This window comes from Abramis brama, assembly GCF_963993115.1.
Source record: "Abramis brama genome assembly, chromosome: 18".
In the NCBI taxonomy this organism is placed as follows: domain Eukaryota; kingdom Metazoa; phylum Chordata; class Actinopteri; order Cypriniformes; family Leuciscidae; genus Abramis; species Abramis brama.
Genome location: NC_139980.1, coordinates 3550048 through 3569491, shown reverse-complemented (window position 1 = coordinate 3569491; position 19444 = coordinate 3550048). Strand labels below are relative to the sequence as shown.

General features: G+C 37.9%; 1 protein-coding gene across 6 annotated transcripts in view; it reads left to right on the top strand.

Annotated features, from left to right (window-relative positions):
• The window catches only part of myo6a (myosin VIa), a 50884-nt gene extending 31461 nt beyond the window's left edge, over positions 1-19423 (top strand). Inside the window, exons 18-35 of one of the 6 annotated variants that reach the window (XM_084091321.1) lie at positions 1226-1396; positions 3448-3486; positions 4034-4127; positions 5798-5928; positions 6026-6103; positions 7749-7878; positions 8184-8274; positions 9453-9603; positions 9703-9911; positions 10481-10559; positions 11832-11992; positions 12974-13009; positions 13261-13299; positions 13884-13987; positions 14563-14694; positions 14796-14825; positions 16742-16960; positions 18364-19423. In XM_084091321.1, coding sequence (XP_083947447.1) covers positions 1226-1396; positions 3448-3486; positions 4034-4127; positions 5798-5928; positions 6026-6103; positions 7749-7878; positions 8184-8274; positions 9453-9603; positions 9703-9911; positions 10481-10559; positions 11832-11992; positions 12974-13009; positions 13261-13299; positions 13884-13987; positions 14563-14694; positions 14796-14825; positions 16742-16960; positions 18364-18563 — 2094 coding nt within the window. In that variant the 3' untranslated portion in view covers positions 18564-19423. The remainder of the gene's footprint in view (positions 1-1225; positions 1397-3447; positions 3487-4033; positions 4128-5797; positions 5929-6025; positions 6104-7748; positions 7879-8183; positions 8275-9452; positions 9604-9702; positions 9912-10480; positions 10560-11831; positions 11993-12973; positions 13010-13260; positions 13300-13883; positions 13988-14562; positions 14695-14795; positions 14826-16741; positions 16961-18363) is intronic. The other 5 variants (XM_084091323.1, XM_084091322.1, XM_084091324.1 and 2 more) reach the window with 5 other exon arrangements.
• The last annotated feature ends 21 nt before the right edge of the window (positions 19424-19444 follow it).

Below are 19444 nucleotides of genomic sequence, written 5' to 3'. Positions count from 1 at the left end.
TTTCTGCTCTGACAGACGCAACACCAGCCGAACGCTGTGAGTGTGTGTTAGAAATCAGAAATGGTGAGAAGAGAACATTGTGCTTGGTATGTTTTTCCTCTTCAAACCAAACTTCAACAACAAAGTTTAAATCTCGTCTGGCTAGCGCTCTTCCCATAATGTTCATGCATTAGGTCAGTAGACGGAGAGAAGACGGTCTTTTGTGGCTGTTTGAACACATTCGACCACATGAGTGTTTACACTACGAAAGCAATCCGGTCTAATATGTTCTCGACTACCTTTGGAAGTGGACAAGCACATTTTAGACCCCGTTTACACCTGTATTTAGCGTCGTCCACTTGTGATCCAATCCACCATCTTAATACCAGAGGTAAACAGGGCATTAGACTACTAAAACTGATATTAAAATGTATAAAAAATAAATTAAAATGTGTTCTTGAAACAAAATCTACATTGTACCCCCCATATTGATAGCCTGGTAATACCAAACTCTGCTACTTCGCTTTGCTTCGTAGACAGAGTCTGGCATGGCATAACTGAAAAGCGTTTTCTTTCTCGCGGGGGGGCGGTTGTCTGAAGTTTAAAATCATTGGTTACCCGTAAGCCAATCACATAACGTTTGGTGTTATGCGCATGCTCAGCCGCATCTAACTTCCACTGTAAACACATGTATGATGCGAAAACAAAACCATCGAGCGAAATACCGGAGTGAACATGGCTGTGTGCGACTTTTGCAGATTTTGTGATGTAAATCTACGCATCCACGGTACAATCAGCGTCTACGTCACGGCTCTCAGCCCGCCCTCTGTTCGTTGATTGGCCGGCGGTTTTCAGGCCGGAGGAAAACGGAAAGCTATTACGCTGTCTCAGACTGAGTACAGAAGCGAAATGAAATTGAGCGGAAGTAAGAAGTCTGACGTAGTCAGGCTACCATATTGATAGCAGCCTGCAAATTGTGATCACAAAGTGAAAGTGAAAAGTGACCCCGGTGTTATCAATAATACTGGTGTTGTCACAAGTTAATTTACTGGTGTGAAGATTTCCTCACCGTAACATTCCTAGAAGCCAACACTCTCCTAAAATCACTACTTCACAATCTCTTATGTGTTCATTTATTCCAGATATTGTTTTCACTCTAACTGTTGATCTGCTTCCTACAACAGTGTTTTAAAGTGTTGTGATACAATACTTACGTGATACAGACCTTTTTTCCTCTGTCTTTCAGACTCAGTTTGTGGAGAAGAATAACGACGCTCTTCACATGTCGTTGGCGTGTCTGGTGAGCGAGTCGAAGGATAAGTTCATCGGCGAGCTCTTCGAGAACTCCAACCACTCCAAAGACACCAAGCAGAAGGCCGGCAAACTGAGCTTCATCAGTGTCGGCAACAAATTCAAGGTCAGTCTCAAGATCATTTAGTCTAAGTAAAGGTACTGTTGGCGGTGGAAACACAAGCCAGATCAGGGTTTACCGTCCCGAATCGTACTGTACTGTACTGTAAACGAGCCATTAGTCTCACAGCTGTTTAAAGGGAAAAATGAACCGATGTTTACAGGAAATAGAATTCAGTTTGATCAAATGTAAGGTCATAAAAAGTCCTAAAGTCCCCCTGTAGTCAATAATTGTATCCCTTAAAACTCATATTTGATCACCAAAATGACATATGTAAATGTTTTTTTCCTTTAAATAAAATTCATCATGCCTTACAATAGCTTGAATGTAACTTGATACCCTTGCCTCATTTAGTATTCGCAGTTCTATGAATATGCAAATGAGCCCCACCTCCACTCACTCACTCAGCTCAGAGATCCACTTGTTGACGATCACGCGTTGATCTGATTGGTTACAAGGTAGTTTGTGACGTCAAGAAACACCAGCGATTTCAAAGCGTGTTTTTGAGACTGTCTTTGATTCACTGCAGTTTTAAGGAGAAAACACTCAGCAATGGAGTCGACTTATGAATTTACACATGGTTTGTCTTAAAGCATATTAAAAACACCAGACATATAAACAACATTAAAAGCTGGATTTTCAACACAGGTGGATTTTAAATGGTATAACAAAAGTCTTCATGTCATTTAAGAAGTCTTAAATTTGGGGATGTAATAGCAGTAATGGTGACACAGGAACACACTACACCACTGATCGTGCTCAACCGGACCGGCTCTGTTCCAGTCGGTGAGTCCTGACGTCTGCAGTGTCTAAACACTCGAGTCGAAGAGTTTAATGTTGCCAGTCGTCCTCACAAAGATTTCATTAAACATGTTTAATATCTGTGACTATGCTGTGAGGAAGCGTTCCCTGTCAAACAGCATTCATGCTTATTTATCTTTTTTTCTTAGTTACACATCTTGTTTTGATGTTTCTTTTATATTTATTCATAAGTTAACATTGCAAGTAAAACATTTTTAGGCTATTAATTTTGTTCTGCAGACGGAATAAAGTGAAATTGCATTCTGGAAAAATTCTCTCATTTTAAAAAAAAAATTAAGTATTCTTTTATTTCGATCTGCAGTCAAATGGTAGCTTATGTAGGCTATATATAACTGCACTTGTTTATGAATATTTAATAATAATAATTTAAATAATGTAAGTCGCTTTGGATAATGATTAAATGTAAATAGTCTAACAAATTAAAAAAAACATTTTTATAATATTTGTGAATAAAATGATTTTATATACACTCCTGGGGGGAAAAAAGTCCAAGCAAAAAATGGCACAATATTATATGAGCCTGATGAACTTTTGAAAAATACCATCTGATCATTCCTCTTTCGATAACTTTTCTTTTTTGGAAGCCATTCTGCAATATTCTCCTGTACTCCAAAGCCTTAAATGACTTTATCACAGTGAAGTGGCTCACCAGTACAGCACAATCTTTAATGAGCAGCTGGAAGTAGAAAAGGAAAGGCATTTTAAAATAAGTGTTTTTTGGTCTTTATACTGTAATTAAAAGTCCTGCATTATGCATCATTTAGGTTTTTTTAAAAGTTTTTTTATGGATATTATTGTTATTTCAATGACACAATAAGCTGAATCTGACGTTCAGTTGAAAGTAAACTCTTCTCTCTGGGCCGACCCGTTACAGGAAGGAAAGACTAAGAACATTATATTTAACACATTCAGATTTTACAAGTACTTGGCACAATAATCCTTTTATTTTCTTTCTTTAAACACATTATTATTATATCAGCAAAATCTTATATTGATCCACCTCTAAATTCGAATGTATTGATATGTTAGTAAGTATGCATATATTGAAAACATATCTTGAGTGTTTTAAACGTGCAGTTCCCCTGTTTAATTAAGTCAAAGAATCGGAAATACATGCTTTAATTTGAGGTTGAATGGCTTCATTCTGTATGGGCATACTCATACAATATTAATGTTATTTGTGCAGGTCTTAAATTCGATGTGTTTTTTTTCTTTTCTTTTTTCTGTCTCTACAGACTCAACTGAATATTCTTCTGGAAAAGCTGCACAGTACTGTGAGTACATTTTTGTTGGGATTTTCAGTATTACCTTAATGTTATATTATACCATCGCTGTCAGGCAGAAACTCTGTATCTCCATTTTTTTTTTCATAAATCATTACAATTGGTCTCTATTTTTGCCTGTCTGTGGGTTTTGCAAATATTTAACCAGTGAAAAGTATTAAAAAGAGCTTGACTAAACCTGGTAACTCCATTGGATCATCAAACTGTCAGTCAAACCTCATAACTCCGCCCACCTCTATCTTGAATGAAGTGCCACACACAGTTTGGAGCGTCTCTGCTTGTGTGCTGGTCAAAAACCTCGCAACTTAATTTGAGCTTGATTTTGGTAAAATGTTAATAATATAATGACACATGACACTTTGACAAAAAAAAAAGTGTTTTTTCCTTCCTGAAAAGTAGCTGTTTTGGACATACAAGGTTTCCGCCGACAGTGGCGATATATTACACATATATGAGCTCAGGTGGCACAGTAAGATTGTTTGAAAGCGATGATGTGTTTTTCTGATTGACAGCAGATGATTTTGCTGCTGTGTTTCAGGGTTCAAGTTTTGTCCGTTGTGTGAAGCCCAATCTGAAGATGGTCAGCCGTCAGTTTGAGGGGGCTCAGATTCTGTCTCAACTACAGTGCTCAGGTACACACACACACACACACACACACACACACACACACACACGTTGTGTTTTCATGTTTTATGGGGACTTTCCATAGACATAATGATTTTTATACTGTACAAACTGTATATTCTGTTCCCTATCCCTATCCCTATTCCCTAAACCTACCCATCACAGAAAACTTTATGCAATTTTACATTTTCAAAAAAACATCACTTAGTATGATTTATAATACTAAGTAATATGATTTATTCGGATATTGCCATCCTTATGGGAACATTTTGTCCCCATAATGTAGGGTTTACCTAGCCTGGTTAAAACCAGACCATTCTCAGTAGTAACTGAGACAAATAGACAAATCATTTCCAAAGGGGCGTCACCAACGGACGTCGCTCAAATGCCTCTGGGCGCAGTTGGATAGACCTAAAACCAATCAGAGCGATCGGCATCGTGTAAAGCCATATGCTGCGTCCCAATTTGCCTAAGTTACACTACGCCATAAAAGTATGTACTCTTTTTGTGAAGAAAAGATATTTACTTTTGAATGTGTAGCAAAAAAGTAGGCAAGCTTTGGGACATACTACTTCGTCATCTTTATCGGACGGATCTGTCGCGTGCATCCTGTCACTTAAACTGCCCTGTCAATCATCTTGTCACAGTTAAAATCCTCTATTAAATCTAATTTAATTCCCTACCGTTTCGGAGAGAAATGTAGCAGCACGTTCATCTGCCAGTGGGTCTTTCATGGAGACTGTCCTCATGTGTTTGCAATTTGAATATAATAATGCATTTAAAAGTTGAACGGACGTCGCTCAAATGCCTCTGGGCGCAATTGGATAGACCTAAAACCAATCAGAGCGATCGTCATCGTGTAAAGCCCGCCTCAACGTTTCTGATTGGTGCCGCGATTTCGACGGCATGGAAATGGGCTTGAATGAGCTCTTTGCCAGACTACTTCTCGAGCAAATCTGAATTTGCCGGAAGTTGTCTGGGTTTTCCCAGGCTAGGGTTTACCAGGCCACACACACACATACACAGACTCTCTCTCTCTCACACAGGGGGTGTAATACTTCATTGATGCCTTAAATATGGGACGGTTGGCAACCCTACACACACACTTTCTGCATTTTTACTGTAATGCAGTCCGTTGTTGTGGGAAGAAGGAGACGGGAACTGGGGAACATTTAAAGACTTTAATAACCAAATAAATAAATACAAAAGTAAAGACAGAAGCCCCTCACGGACGACTGCTGGCACATATAACAAAACCCAACATAAATCCGGGCCTGGCCTCTCTCGCTCTCCACTGTCGTCGCTCCTCCTTTATGCCTCCGCTCCTCCGTGAGGGATACGAGAGCGGTGCGTCGCGCAGGAGTCACTCATCATTAATCACGAATGATGAAACATCATTTCTGTAATTATATATTATGAATGCAGCTTTTATGACCTAATTTTAATTGAGAGACTACCTGGAAAAACTGTAGCATGATATTCATCTCGTTATGGTGAAGAAGGGAAGCTCATGGACATGCTAAGCATCAACTACCTATTATTTCAAATTCCACATGGGTTTACACTTTTACAGAGTCTGCAAGCCGACCGCTGGACTGTTCCATGTCAAAAGCATTGTTGCGTTCTGTCTGTCAGGATCAAATGCATCATAAGCTCATAATCGTGTGTGTTCTCTCAGGAATGGTGTCTGTCCTGGATCTGATGCAGGGCGGCTTCCCCTCGCGAGCGCCCTTCCACGAGCTCTACAACATGTACAAGCAGTACATGCCCTCCAAACTGACCCGACTCGACCCGCGCCTCTTCTGCAAGGTGTGTGTCACACCCGGACACTTACACAGCGTAAACACACTTCTCTAGATCGTTCACACATTACAAGCATTTACATTGTTTTTCTTCTCCTCAACAGGCTTTGTTTAAAGCTCTGGGCCTGAATGAAAATGATTATAAATTTGGTTTGACAAAAGTTTTCTTCAGACCTGGAAAGGTGATGTATTTTTATATATTCTAAAAAATGTTTTTATCTATCCATCCAGCCATCCTTTTATCCATCCATCCATCCTTCCTTTTATCCATCCATCCATCTTTACTTTTATCTATCTATCCATCCATCCATCCTTCCTTCCTTTTATCCATCATCCATCCTTTCTTTTATCCATCCATCCATCTTTACTTTTATCTATCTATCCATCCATCCATCCATCCTTCCTTCCTTTTATCCATCATCCATCCTTTCTTTTATCCATCATCCATCCTTTCTTTTATCTATCCATCCATCCTTTCTTTTATCTATCCATCCATCTTTTCTTTTGTCCAACCAACCATCCATCCATCCTTTCTTTTATCCATCCATCCATCCTTTCTTTTATCCATCCATCCATCCATCCTTCCTTTTATCCATCCATCCTTTCTTTTATCTATCCATCCATCTTTACTTTTATCCAACCATCCATCCATCCATCCTTTTATCTATCCATCCATCCTTTCTTTTATCCATCCATCCATCCTTTCTTTTATCTATCCATCCATCTTTACTTTTTATCCATCCATCCACCCATCCATCCTTCCTTTTATCCATCCATCCATCCATCCATCCTTTCTTTTATCTATCCATCCATCTTTACTTTTATCCAACCATCCTTCCTTTTATCCATCCATCCATCCATCTTTTCTTTTATCCATCCATCCATCCTTCCATCCATCCATCCATCCATCCATCCATCCATCCTTCCATCCATCCATCCATCCTTTCTTTCATCCATCCATCCATCCATCCATCCTTCCTTTTATCCATCCATCCATCCTTTCTTTCATCCATCCATCCTTCCTTTTATCCATCCATCCATCCATCCTTTCTTTTATCTATCATCCATCTTTACTTTTATCCAACCATCCATCCATCCTTCCTTTTATCTATCCATCCATCCTTTCTTTTATCCATCCATCCATCCTTTCTTTTATCTATCCATCCATCTTTACTTTTTATCCATCCATCCATCCATCCATCCATCCATCCTTCCTTCCTTTTATCCATCCATCCATCCATCTATCTATCCTTTCATCCATCCATCCATCCTTTCTTTTATCTATCCATCCATCTTTACTTTTATCCAACCATCCATCCATCCTGTCTTTTACCCATCCATCCTTCCTTTTATCCATCCATCCATCCATCCATCCATCCATCCATCCATCCATCCATCCATCCATCCATCCATCCATCCATCCATCCATCCATCCATCCATCCATCCATCCATCCATCCATCCTTTCTTTTATCTATCTATCCATCCATCAAAATAAGAAGAAACTATGTTTGTATATAGAAAAGTGTAACACCACTGTGCACCATACATCTTTTTTTAAGATATATGGCAATAGCACAACTGTATATATCAATAGCACGATATCTTTTCTGCCATTTTTTTTTTTCTTTAGATTTTGGGATGAATATGGAATGACTCTGATTGATTTAATCCTGATATATCTTTATGTGATGTGAATATCCTTTTTTTTCTGATTTGTAGTTTAGGAATGGTTGATTGTATTTTTCTTTACTCGTGGCCATGAATATCCTCCATAAAGCTTTGACCTGTGCAGATGATTGACTGACTGATGTTGCTCATGTGTCAGTTTGCAGAGTTTGATCAGATCATGAAGTCGGATCCGGATCATCTGGCTGAACTGGTGAAGCGTGTGAATAAATGGCTGATCTGCAGCCGCTGGAAGAAGGTGCAGTGGTGTGCCCTGTCCGTCATTAAACGTACGTAACAAACGACCTACCATTGGGACCTGACGTTTATAGACACCTAATCTCAAATTACAACGACAAATCTCTGGAAATTACAAAGAAGGGAGAAATGGTCCATCCTTTGTTTAGAATAAGTCTCTGCACACTTTGCACTTTCATTTGACTGTGATGCATCCTGGGATGATTTAAAACACTATTGAAGGAGTTCCCTTGTATGATGTACACTTGTTGGCTGCTTTTAAATATGAATACATAATTACAGAACTGAATGAATAAATAAAGGACTAACCCTCAGTTGTTCATTGTTGCTCTGTCAGTGAAGAACAAGATGCTGTACCGAGCCACGGCGTGTATCCAGATGCAGAAGACGGTTCGCATGTGGCTGTGCCGGAGGAAACACAAACCACGGTGGGCGGCACCTCCTCTCCTCTCCACTGTTCACTGTAGCCTCAGAAGATTCTAGTGACAGGCTGTCAGTTACTACAGCCAATCACTTCAGCTCATGTGGGACGTGTGCTTAAACTAATCAATACTACTACAGCATTTATTAATCTTAGTTAATGTTAATTTCTACATTTACTGATACAGTTTTTAGTAACACTTTAGTTTAGGGTCCAATTCTCACTATTAACTAGTTGCTTATAAGCATGCATATTACTAGGATATTAATACCTATAAAGCACATATTAATGTCTTATTCTGCATGACCATATTCTACATCCCTTAATCCACCCAATACCTAAACTTAACAACTACTTTACTAACTATTAATAAGCAGTAATTAGGAGTTTGAGGCAAAAGTCATAGTTAATAGTGAGAATTGGACCTTAATCTAAAGTGACCCATTTGTTTAATCCATTAGTTAATGCACTTTGAACTAACATGATCAAACGATGAACACTATTAATAACATTAACAATGGTTAATAAATGCTGTAAAAATACACTGCTCATTGTTCATGTTAACTAATGCATTATCTAAAGTTAACAAGTGAGACCTTATTGTAAAGTGGGTAACACTTTCTTTCACAGTGTCCTTGTTACAAATGTTACATGTACTTACCATAGTAATAACAGTAAATTATCCATAATTACATGCAACTAACCCTCAAACAAACCATAATCCTACCCTAACCCTATAGTAAGTACATGTAGTTGCTTAATATTACTCAGTACTTATATATACAATTGCACTGTAACAATGACACCTTAAAATAAAGTGTAACCGTAAAGTGATACCAACATTTAATCTATGCAAATATATCACACTGTTATCATATAACTAACACTAAGAAATGTTGGCATTAGATTGCTGTGATGGAATCATTGAACCTGCGTTATATACAATACATTTCATATATTTCTTTATTTCATGATGTCATGACCAGTTTAAAAACATAAACATGGTTACATTTTGTTTGGTAAAACGTGAAGTAAACTGCACCCACATTTACGACATTAACACGTGACCAGAAATCCATACACTACTGTTCAAAAGATTGGGGCCAGTAAGATTTTTTTTTCCATTCTTTATATATATAATAATCTGCCAGCATTGATGTAATTGTGTGTGTTTGTGTGTGTTAGGATCGATGGGCTGGTGAAGGCTCATAACCTGAAGAAGAGTATGGAGAAGTTGAATCAGGTGGTGTCCGGACTCAAGGAGGGAAAACAGGAAATGAGCAAACACATGCAGGAACTAGATTCCTCTATCAACGCCCACATACTCAAGATAAAGGTGTGTGTCAGAGAGAAGGACCTCTCTTGAGCAGCTCAAAGTCCCTGAAACCCCTGTAGATAAAGAAGTGTGTCCTGTACTGTGTGTCTCTCATTACAGAGCACTGTCATGAGCCGCATGGACATCGATCACGAGCACCAGGCTCTGGTCACTCGCTCGCAGGAGCTGCTCGGCACCATGCAGAAGAAGAAACAAGAGGAGGAGGAGATGGAGCGCCTGAGACGCATCCAAGAGGAGATGGAGAGAGAGAGGAAGAGACGTGAAGAAGAGGATCAGAAGCGCAAACAAGAGGAAGACGATAGACGCCTGTGAGTAGACAAATCACCGACGTCATTTATTCACATTCATTGACGACATTTATTATTTGTTTTTTTTAAGCATTTACTAGATATTTGCTCTATAATAAGAAGAATGAAGACCATAAAGCACCATAAAACTATCATAAAAGCTTTGTGCTACATTCTGAAGTCACCTAGATTTTAACAAAAGTTGTCAGAAAATGAAATTTCACACAATCTATTTTGAGTCTAAATGTAAGTTATAGATTTTATAGCGAACAATTTAACTATGCAAATATCACATTTATCACATACTATGCATTTCTTTTCTTTTTTTAGTTTTGACCTAGTAATTTCTAATCAAAATGTCATTCACAACACGATCTTCCAGTGAAACAGCTTTTTATTTTGGTGATGTGTACTGGACTTCTCCAGTCATTTAGTCCACTTAAACCCGGCATTTGTCTTTTCCTATAATACACTATACTTGGATATACGTCACAATACTGAAGGACAGATCTGTCGGTACATCTGTTTCATCATTTAAAAGTAATCTTGACTCCAGCTCAGCTGAAGCCTGCATCTTCGGTCTGTTTTAGGAAAGCGGAGATGGAGCAGAAGAGAAAACAGGAAGAGGAGGAGCGTAAGAAAAGAGAGGAGGAGGAGAGGAGACTGCAGGTGAGCTCAGCGTTTTACTCCACATTATTTCTTCTGCATTTTTCCTTCCTGTAGCAGGGTCTAAAACCTTAAAGGTGCAATCGGTGATTCTCCACAGAAATTTTTTTTGTTATGCTGGTTGAAAGTCTCCTCATATCCTGATAGCAATCACTATGTTCAGCGGCCTAAATGTGTTTTTATAAATATATATCGTCTGTGGAAGGCTTAGGACCATAAAATGTTCGGTCAATCATTGCATTCGGTCCGAATGAAACAACGTGTTCCCTGTCAGTCAATGTGTGTTTGCATACCACGGTTCACACAGATATCATATGTCATCGGCGCGCTGTGGAAGCCGGATCGAGCAGGTGTGAAGCCGCTGCCAACTGTCCAGAAAATGCTTTTGCATTTACCCTGTTTCCCTCGACAAAAACCCAATGGGATTGTTCCATTGGCTTTTGGATTATTGCTGAAAATAAGCTCTGTGACCAACGAAAGCTTAGGATTCTTACACGTTTTGGTCATCGCGATAATCTTTGTGATACTAAAAATAATTCCCTGAAAGTTCGAGTTATAATAGTTAGCAAGAGCACGATTTACAAACAGTGAGGCTGTGAAATTGAACTAGTGAGTAGATGAGTTTATCTGTTCGGCTGATGATGTTTAATTTAATTCTACAACCGCTGTAGTCACACATACTTGTTAGCAACCACCTTTTCAAGACAAGTAAAAGCTTTAAAAAAAACACGAGGGTATTACTGATGTTTTTATGTTGTCAAATAAAACTCGAAAATATGTTAAGCTTGTGTTCAGCGCCTTATTTAAGGCATTTAACCAAAAACCCATTAAAAAAAACATTGATTTTAGGACGATGGAACAGGAAGTGCTAAAATGATAACTCATTTATTGGTTTTGGCCTACAAAAATACATCATCCCTCCAGCACTGAATAGCAGAGGAGGAAACCCGAACCGGCTCTCCTGAGTCTGTGCTCTTGTGTTTGGTGGTGACTGATTAACACCATTGCAAATACACAAATCTGAACGGATGTTTGACTTCTCTCTGGCAAACGGGTGTCGGAAATGTGAAGTTGCACAGCGCTGTGTGTACCAGGGTAATCAGAGTATTTCTGCTTTCCTAAAAGCGCCACCTGCTTTCAGACAGTGATTTTTGCACTTTCATTCAGCCCGTCTTGTCATATTTGTTTTACATGTTTGTCTGAACTGACAAATCACATAAAACTGCGCAGAATTTTTGTGCTGAATATTATGTTGGTGTGACGCGTGTTCCTCAGGAGGAGATGGACCTGCAGCTGGAGGCCGAGAGGGAGCAGGAGGCGTCCCGACAGGCGGTGCTGGAGCAAGAGCGGCGGGACCGAGAGCTGGCCCTGCGGATCGCTCAGAGCGAGGCCGAACTCATCCCAGAGGAGACGCCTGTGGAAGCCGGATCGCGCAGGTGTGAAGCCAATGCCAGATGTCCAGAAAATGCATTCCCTCTCGAAACCTTTACCCTGTACCCCTTACAGCTAAACACACCCCATAGGAAAACCTTCCCTCACACTGGGCCAAATAAAACACTCATTATATTCAAATTACTTACAGTACATGTACTTTACACATGCATTTAAACATTAGAGTGTAAATTTTCCTACAAACACAGTCAATCATACAGCTACAGGTTAAAGGATTGTTCCGGGTTCAATGCAAGTTTAGCTTAGTGGCGTCCGTGAGTAAAAACTGTAATGCTCTTATAATGGAAGTCAATTTGTGCCAGAACAAGCCAGATCCGGCACCTCATTTGGGGGATCCTCCAACTCATACACCACTGAAAGAAATTTAGGTTATGACCTGTGCACATATGTTCAGGAAAATCAGGTATAATAATGATAGTGTTGTCAATAACTTGCTAAATCCATGTTGAATGTATAAAAAGTTATTAAGAAGTGGAAAAAAGTGGTCCATGCCATGTTTTGCCAATGATCAATTGGATTTGACCGCTATTCGCATTTCCAACGCATGACAAGCATACAGAATAATAAACTTTGATGCACTTCTGTTATTTGTGAAACAGTTTTCTGAAACTTGCGCACGATTCGTAGTCATCGAAAGTTACCATAAAGATTTATATTTAAAAACAAAATGCTGTTCTTTTGAACGTTCTATTCATCAAAGTATCCTGGGAAAAAAAATGTGTTGGGGTTTCCACAAAAATATTAAGTAGCACAATTGTTTTTAAAAAAAATGTAACTCACATATAGTAAAAGATCAAGCAAACTCATGTTTCCTCATGGTGTGAGTCGTTTAGCTTGTCTTGAACCTGGAACATTCTTCTAAAGCATTGATGGTGGTGGGATTTTGAGTCTTGTTTAATAACCGACGGACGCTTTGATTGGTCTCTCCATCACATATTTAATGCTCTTCCTGTCTGTTTTTACAGTGTTGCACCACCACAAAAGCTCAAGAGCTTGACCATGTAGGTTACATTTTCACTATGTCTGCTATTGAAATCTTGATTGTTTACTGCAAATTATTAGATTAGTTTGGTAGTTTTGTAAAACATTTCATGAAACTAGCATTTATTTTCACATTTATCACCCATGAGCTTAAATTAGGTCCAACTGGGAATCTCTTTGGTAAAATGCACAAATGGAGGGAATATTCTTTTAGCGGGTTATTGCTGACGTCATACTAACATATGTACGGTCCAATAATCATGTCCTTTAGGGAGGAAATGGCCAAGGAAATGTCTGATCTTCTGGCTCGGTGGGTAGAAGGGTTTGTTATCACTACAGAAATACACAACCAAAAATCTAAACCTTATCCACTGGAGAGAAAAAATGAGCTTGATAAAGAGCCTAAAATTAATCTTCAGTGTTTCATTTTGATAATCAAATGAATCCAGAGTCACATCTAGTTTTATTTCTTCTGTCCACGAATGAATGTGTTTCTTGCTTGTAATTTGATTTGTCCTTTTTTTCTGAAATTGATCTTCCTGTTATTGGTGTTGTGATGTTTAAACTCTTCTCTTCTTCAACCGATCTCTCATACTTTTCACAATTTAATGAATGTAGCCATTTTTGTTGCAAAATAAATGTTTATTACCATGTATTTGATTGATTTAGTTATACATATTAGTGTGTTTAGTAAGTCTTATTTATTGTTTGTAGTGTAAATGTATCTTGTTATGTTTGATTGGTAAGTTGATTGGTAAATCTTGTCTTTTTTGTACAGCTTGTAATTCCACTGTATTTTAAGTAGCTCTAGTTTCTGTCAAATGCCTAGTGTAGGAAAATGCATCAGTATTTTCTCTTCATTTGGTTTTGTTTGTGTTGTTTCCATGGATTCAGAAGTCCACAGGTGACCGCCACAAACGCCCAAGTTGATGTCAAGAAATATGAACTCAGCAAGTGGAAATATGCTGAATTACGGGATGCCATCAATACATCCTGTGGTAGGAAAGCTTTTATTTGTTTTCATCAGTAAATTTGAGCAGAATATGTTTGGTTTTATTTGTTTCTGCATTTCAATGGGAAACAAAATGTATGACAGGATACGGTCCAAACTATAAATTAAATTGCTTCTATTTGCATTCTTATCCAATTTCATACATATTTTCTCTTTATAAATCATATTATCAGCATAACCAGTCAAGTAAATAGAGTATTTCTTTTTGGTATGTCCCCCTTCTGCACTCAATCTGGCCTAAACAAAACCTGATGATCATGTGATCGGCATCATTTGACATCTTGTGTGTTGCTCAATGTCATAAATTAGCTTGATTCACTTGATTATTAACCTTAACTTCTGAAATTGTCGTTTTAGATTTTACCTTTTGTATTAAATGTTCCAAAATCGTTCAAAAAGGTTCTTACATACTCTGCTGAAAAATAGTTTCTGTGCTTCGTTGCTTTCAGATTATTTCAATTGATTTAAAATGAATTTCATTCTGAGTTGATGGGTATAAATGTGGATATTGTAAATGTCTGTTTTATTTCAGTTTCGTCTCTTTCCACTCTCTCCATGTAGATATCGAGTTGTTAGCTGCGTGTCGTGAGGAGTTTCACCGCAGACTGAAGGTTTATCACGCGTGGAAGTCAAAGAACAAGAAACGCAACACTCAGGACGAGCAGCGGGCGCCGAAAGCCATCACAGACTATGGTGAGAAATTCCACAAATCCCACCGGAGTCAGGATCAAACTCATATTACACGCTGTAGGCAGAAATCATTTTTTGGTGGTGTTTTTTGTTTTTTTTAATAGTTGATATAATTGAAAGCAAAGCCTTCATCGGTAAGTATGGACAAAACACTAAAAAGTTAACACAACTAAAAGGCCTAATAAAATGAAAAGAGAAGAAATACAATAATTAGCTTGACTCACTTATTTAACAAAGCCAATAGAAAACTATATTTATCCCTCTTTCCCTGCTGCTTTCCTAACTATTTGTAATATATTTACAATACTGGTCAAAAGTTTTGAAAGGTCTCTTATGCTCACAAAAAGCTGAATTTATTCAATCAAAATACAGTAAAAACAGTAATATTGTGAAAAATGATTACAACATAAAACTGTTTTCTATTGTAATACATTTTTAATGTAATTTATTCCTGTGATCAAAGCTGTGTTTTCAGCATCATTACTCCAGTCTTCAGTGTCACATGATCCTTCAGAAATCATTCTGATTTGATGATTTGATGCTCAAGAGACATTTCTGATTATTATCTGAAAAAGGTTGTGCTGCTTCATATTTTTAAGGATTTTTTTAATAAATACAAAGGTCAAAATACATTTTTTTGTAACAAACATTATTAATATCTTTCACTTTTGATCAGTTTATTGCATCCTTGTTCAGTAAAATATTAATTTCCCACCACCCAAAAATAGAACAATTGTCTGACCCCATTAAATCAGTATATCTGCCATTGATATGAATTTAGGTGAATATGAGGAAATGCTAATGTTTGGCTCTATTTTGGTAATATTGATGTGTATATATAGACTTATAGTATTGCTAACTCTGATGTTTGACTCAGGTTTGATGTTTCTTTTGTTCCATTGACGTTCCATTCAGCGTAGTTACTTTTACAATATTTTTTTAGCTGATTCAGTTCTGATTCAGTATTCTTTGAATCAGATCCACACATGCAGAGTCCAGTAATACCGTATCAAATATTTCATGATGAGCACATATGAAGTTTTTATTCAGATAAAGAACATTTAAAGCTTTTATCAGTCAATATAACCTGTATAATTGCTGTCAATGAAATGAGTTGAAAGCTTCATGTAGAAGGTCAGCATAAAAATAGCATTACTGTTAATACTTCAGCTTGCTCTGTTGGTATTGTTTCATATTATACCATATCCTGGGTTCTAACCAATCAAAAAACATTTTTTTTAGTTTAGTCAGTAATTTAACATTTTTCTGTCCTTTAATGAAATACTATGTGGGTTGACATGTCTCATCCAACTAAGCCTCTTTAAGACCGTCAGTCCAAATCCAATTGTTGTGATTTTTTTCCGATTGGAAACCGATCATATTTAGCAAGTGTGAACGGCGAAAACCTTTTTTCACTTTTTTTCCTGTTTTGAGCTACATCCATATGTGGTTTGAAATCTTATTCAAATCAGATTTTGCGTGGTTTATGTGACTTTCTCTTGGCACGTAAACAAAACAAGGTAGTGTTGTTGCAAAGTGCCGAACGAGCAGAAAATGCCAATATAACAGAGACATGTTTTGAGACCTGCGGAGACGACAGCACAGAATAAATCCAGTAAAGTTGTAAATAAGACAACATCTATATTGCAAACCCCTCCATGTTGCTGTTGTTGTTTTTGGCGTATACCAACACAAGATGCAGATATTACAGAAAACGAAAGAGCGGCACAGGACACACAAATCAGATCTGAACAGATGTGATGCACAGTGTGGACAGTCAATGATTTAAATCAGATTCCAATCGGATACACAAATATTCAGATTTGAACAGCCTTGGAATATTTCATATTTATGGACCAATGATATTGATATTACACTGTGGGCGGAGCTTAACAAATGCATCATAATAGAAAACATGACAAAGTCTTGATGCACATCGCTTGACTGTGGCCGAGATTTATTCTGACGCGTTATCTTGTGGCAGCTGGCTAGGAGATGAGATTGTGTTTTTCTAGCCCTATAACGGTGTCGTCTTCCCATCATCCTCCAGCCCAGCAGAACCCCGTTGTGCCTGTAATGCCTCGGCAGCAAGAGATCGTCATGAACAGACAGCAGCGCTTCTTTCGCATTCCCTTCATCCGACCAGGAGACCATTTCAAAGACCCGCAGAACAAGAAGAAAGGATGGTGGTACGCCCACTTCGATGGGCCGTGGATCGCCCGACAGATGGAGCTGCACCCCGATAAACACCCCATTCTGCTGGTGGCAGGTGCCATTCACTTTCACTCACATTTATTCCTCTCGTGTGGAGATTACCTCACTGCTGGTGTCAGTGTTATCTTTCTGATAACCTTATCAGTACTAGACGATTTTCCCCAAATCACGCTTGCAGCACTCTGTGCGTGTCCTAATTTACTGATAGTCATCATACTCAAAAATGCTCTGATACCAACATCGAAGTACGTGGTTATTTTATTAAATACATTTTCATGGGTTTATTTCTTGCATACATCATGGCTAAAAATGCAGTAACACTTTAGTATGGGGAACACATATTCACTATTAACTACGACTTTTGCCTCAATAAACTCCTAATTACTGCTTAATAATAGTTAGTAAGGTAGTTGTTAAGTTTAGGTATTGGGTAGGATTAGGGGATAAGACATTAATATGTGCTTTATAAGTACTAATAAACAGCCAATATCCTAGTTAGTGTTGTCAAACGTGTCGTACCGAAGTCGGTAGTGAAATTTTAAAAATGTGATGATACCAGCATTTCCCTCTAGCATTCTTAAACAGCTCTGAATGGCCATTGTGTTGACACGCTCAACATGTGTGTCTCTGATTGGCCAATGGCACATCTTTAAATTTCAGTACTGACTTGGTACCGAAGTCGGTACTTTTTGACGGCTCTAATCCTAGTAATATGCATGCTAATAAGCAACTAGTTAATTAGTGAGAATTGAACTCTAAAATAAAACTAAAACTAAAAAATACTGCTATCCATATCCAGTGTGCTATTTTACAAAATATTGTACAAAACTGCATGCATTTTGCAGAAGAAGATAGTTTTGGTTGTGCTTCAGCTCTGTGTGACTGTGTGGATGAATATGACCCTTCACAATAGATAATGCTTTACAATGTACATATGACAGTTCATCTGTTCAATAAAACGCTTTACTCGCCTGATGATAAATAACGGCATATTCGCGTCGCTTTTACAACATTTCAAATCCCTCAGTTCTCGCCATCTCCGAAAAGCCAAGCCAGTGTTGATTCTTGTTTTATTACGAGCTCTGTGGCGCTCTATTTTCCCCAGCAGACTTTCCATGTCTACCTATCTTGCTCGTTGTAACAACTAACCTCTGACCTCTCGCACCAGACACACGTCAAAGCAGCCGGAGCAACTTTACTCTGTTTACGGATATGACTAGACACATGTACGCAATTTCCCACAAAACCATCCCGTCAGGTCTAAAATATAAAAACTTATAATAGGCTTACTATATTATACATGTATTGACTTTAAACAAACAAAAATAAAAAAGTTACATAGTGTACCTTTAATATTAGCCAAAAAAAGGGATCTACTTTCTTTGCATCAACCAAAAGTTCTACATCGCTTCATTCCTTGTTCAGTTCCAAACGCAGTGTCTGTTTGTGTGTTGATAGGTAAGGATGATATGGAGATGTGCGAGTTGAGTCTGGAGGAGACCGGTTTGACACGGAAGCGTGGCGCTGAGATTCTGCCCCGCCAGTTTGAGGAAATCTGGGAGCGCTGCGGAGGAGTTCAGTACCTCAGAAGCGCCATCGAGAGCAGGCAGGCCCGACCCACGTACGCCACTGCCATGCTGCAGAGCATGCTCAAATAAACACACACACACTCTTTAGTTTCATGAGGGAAGGCTGCCAGCTCTTACATAACCAGCACTGACTTTCACTTACTTCTTTTTTTTTTTTTTTTTATTCTTTTAATATTCTTTTTCGTTTATTTCGTTTTTGTTTTAGTTTAGTTTTGTTCTTCTTTTTAGTTGCCGTTTCATTTGTTGTTTTTATTCGAGTTTCTGGTGCGTTGAATCATCTCATTGATCTTTAATTACTGTTCTTGACAGTGTAATTGCCTCTAATCTGCCTCTTATTATAATTTACTTAATGTAATATTTTGGTATGATATATGATCAGTAATCCATAAATACTTCACTGGGAGTGTTCCTGTAGAGAAGTTCAACAAGTGTGTCTTTTCCTAACATTTAAATCAGTCTCGCATTGAAATAAAGCTTTGACTTGCAGATGTAAATACTGATATTGTTCAGCACTTTACTCTATTTTGAGTTTTGTTTTTCACTGTGAGTTTAACTGCTTGCAAAAAGTATTTACGAAAGCTACAAAACAGTAAATACAATAACTCTGGTAAGTAATGACCACTAAATTATGACTTTTGAATGGAAAATGTTTAATAAAAGAATAATGATTTTAATAATATAATTTAGTCATTCTTGTGATATTGTTATTTCCCCTAATTTTGTAACACTATAATTTAGCAAATTATGCAATAAGATAGACAAAGCACAGTCTGTAATTGTGATATCTGACCAAATATGTATAAGAGCAATATGCAAATGAGATTTATTTCTATAAGCAAAATGAAGATTTGTATCATCAAACTAAACAAGGTACTGGTGTAGGCATGATCTGTCCAGCTAAATAAAGTTGTCTGTTTTCTTCCAACAAATACAGTGATTTTATATAGATA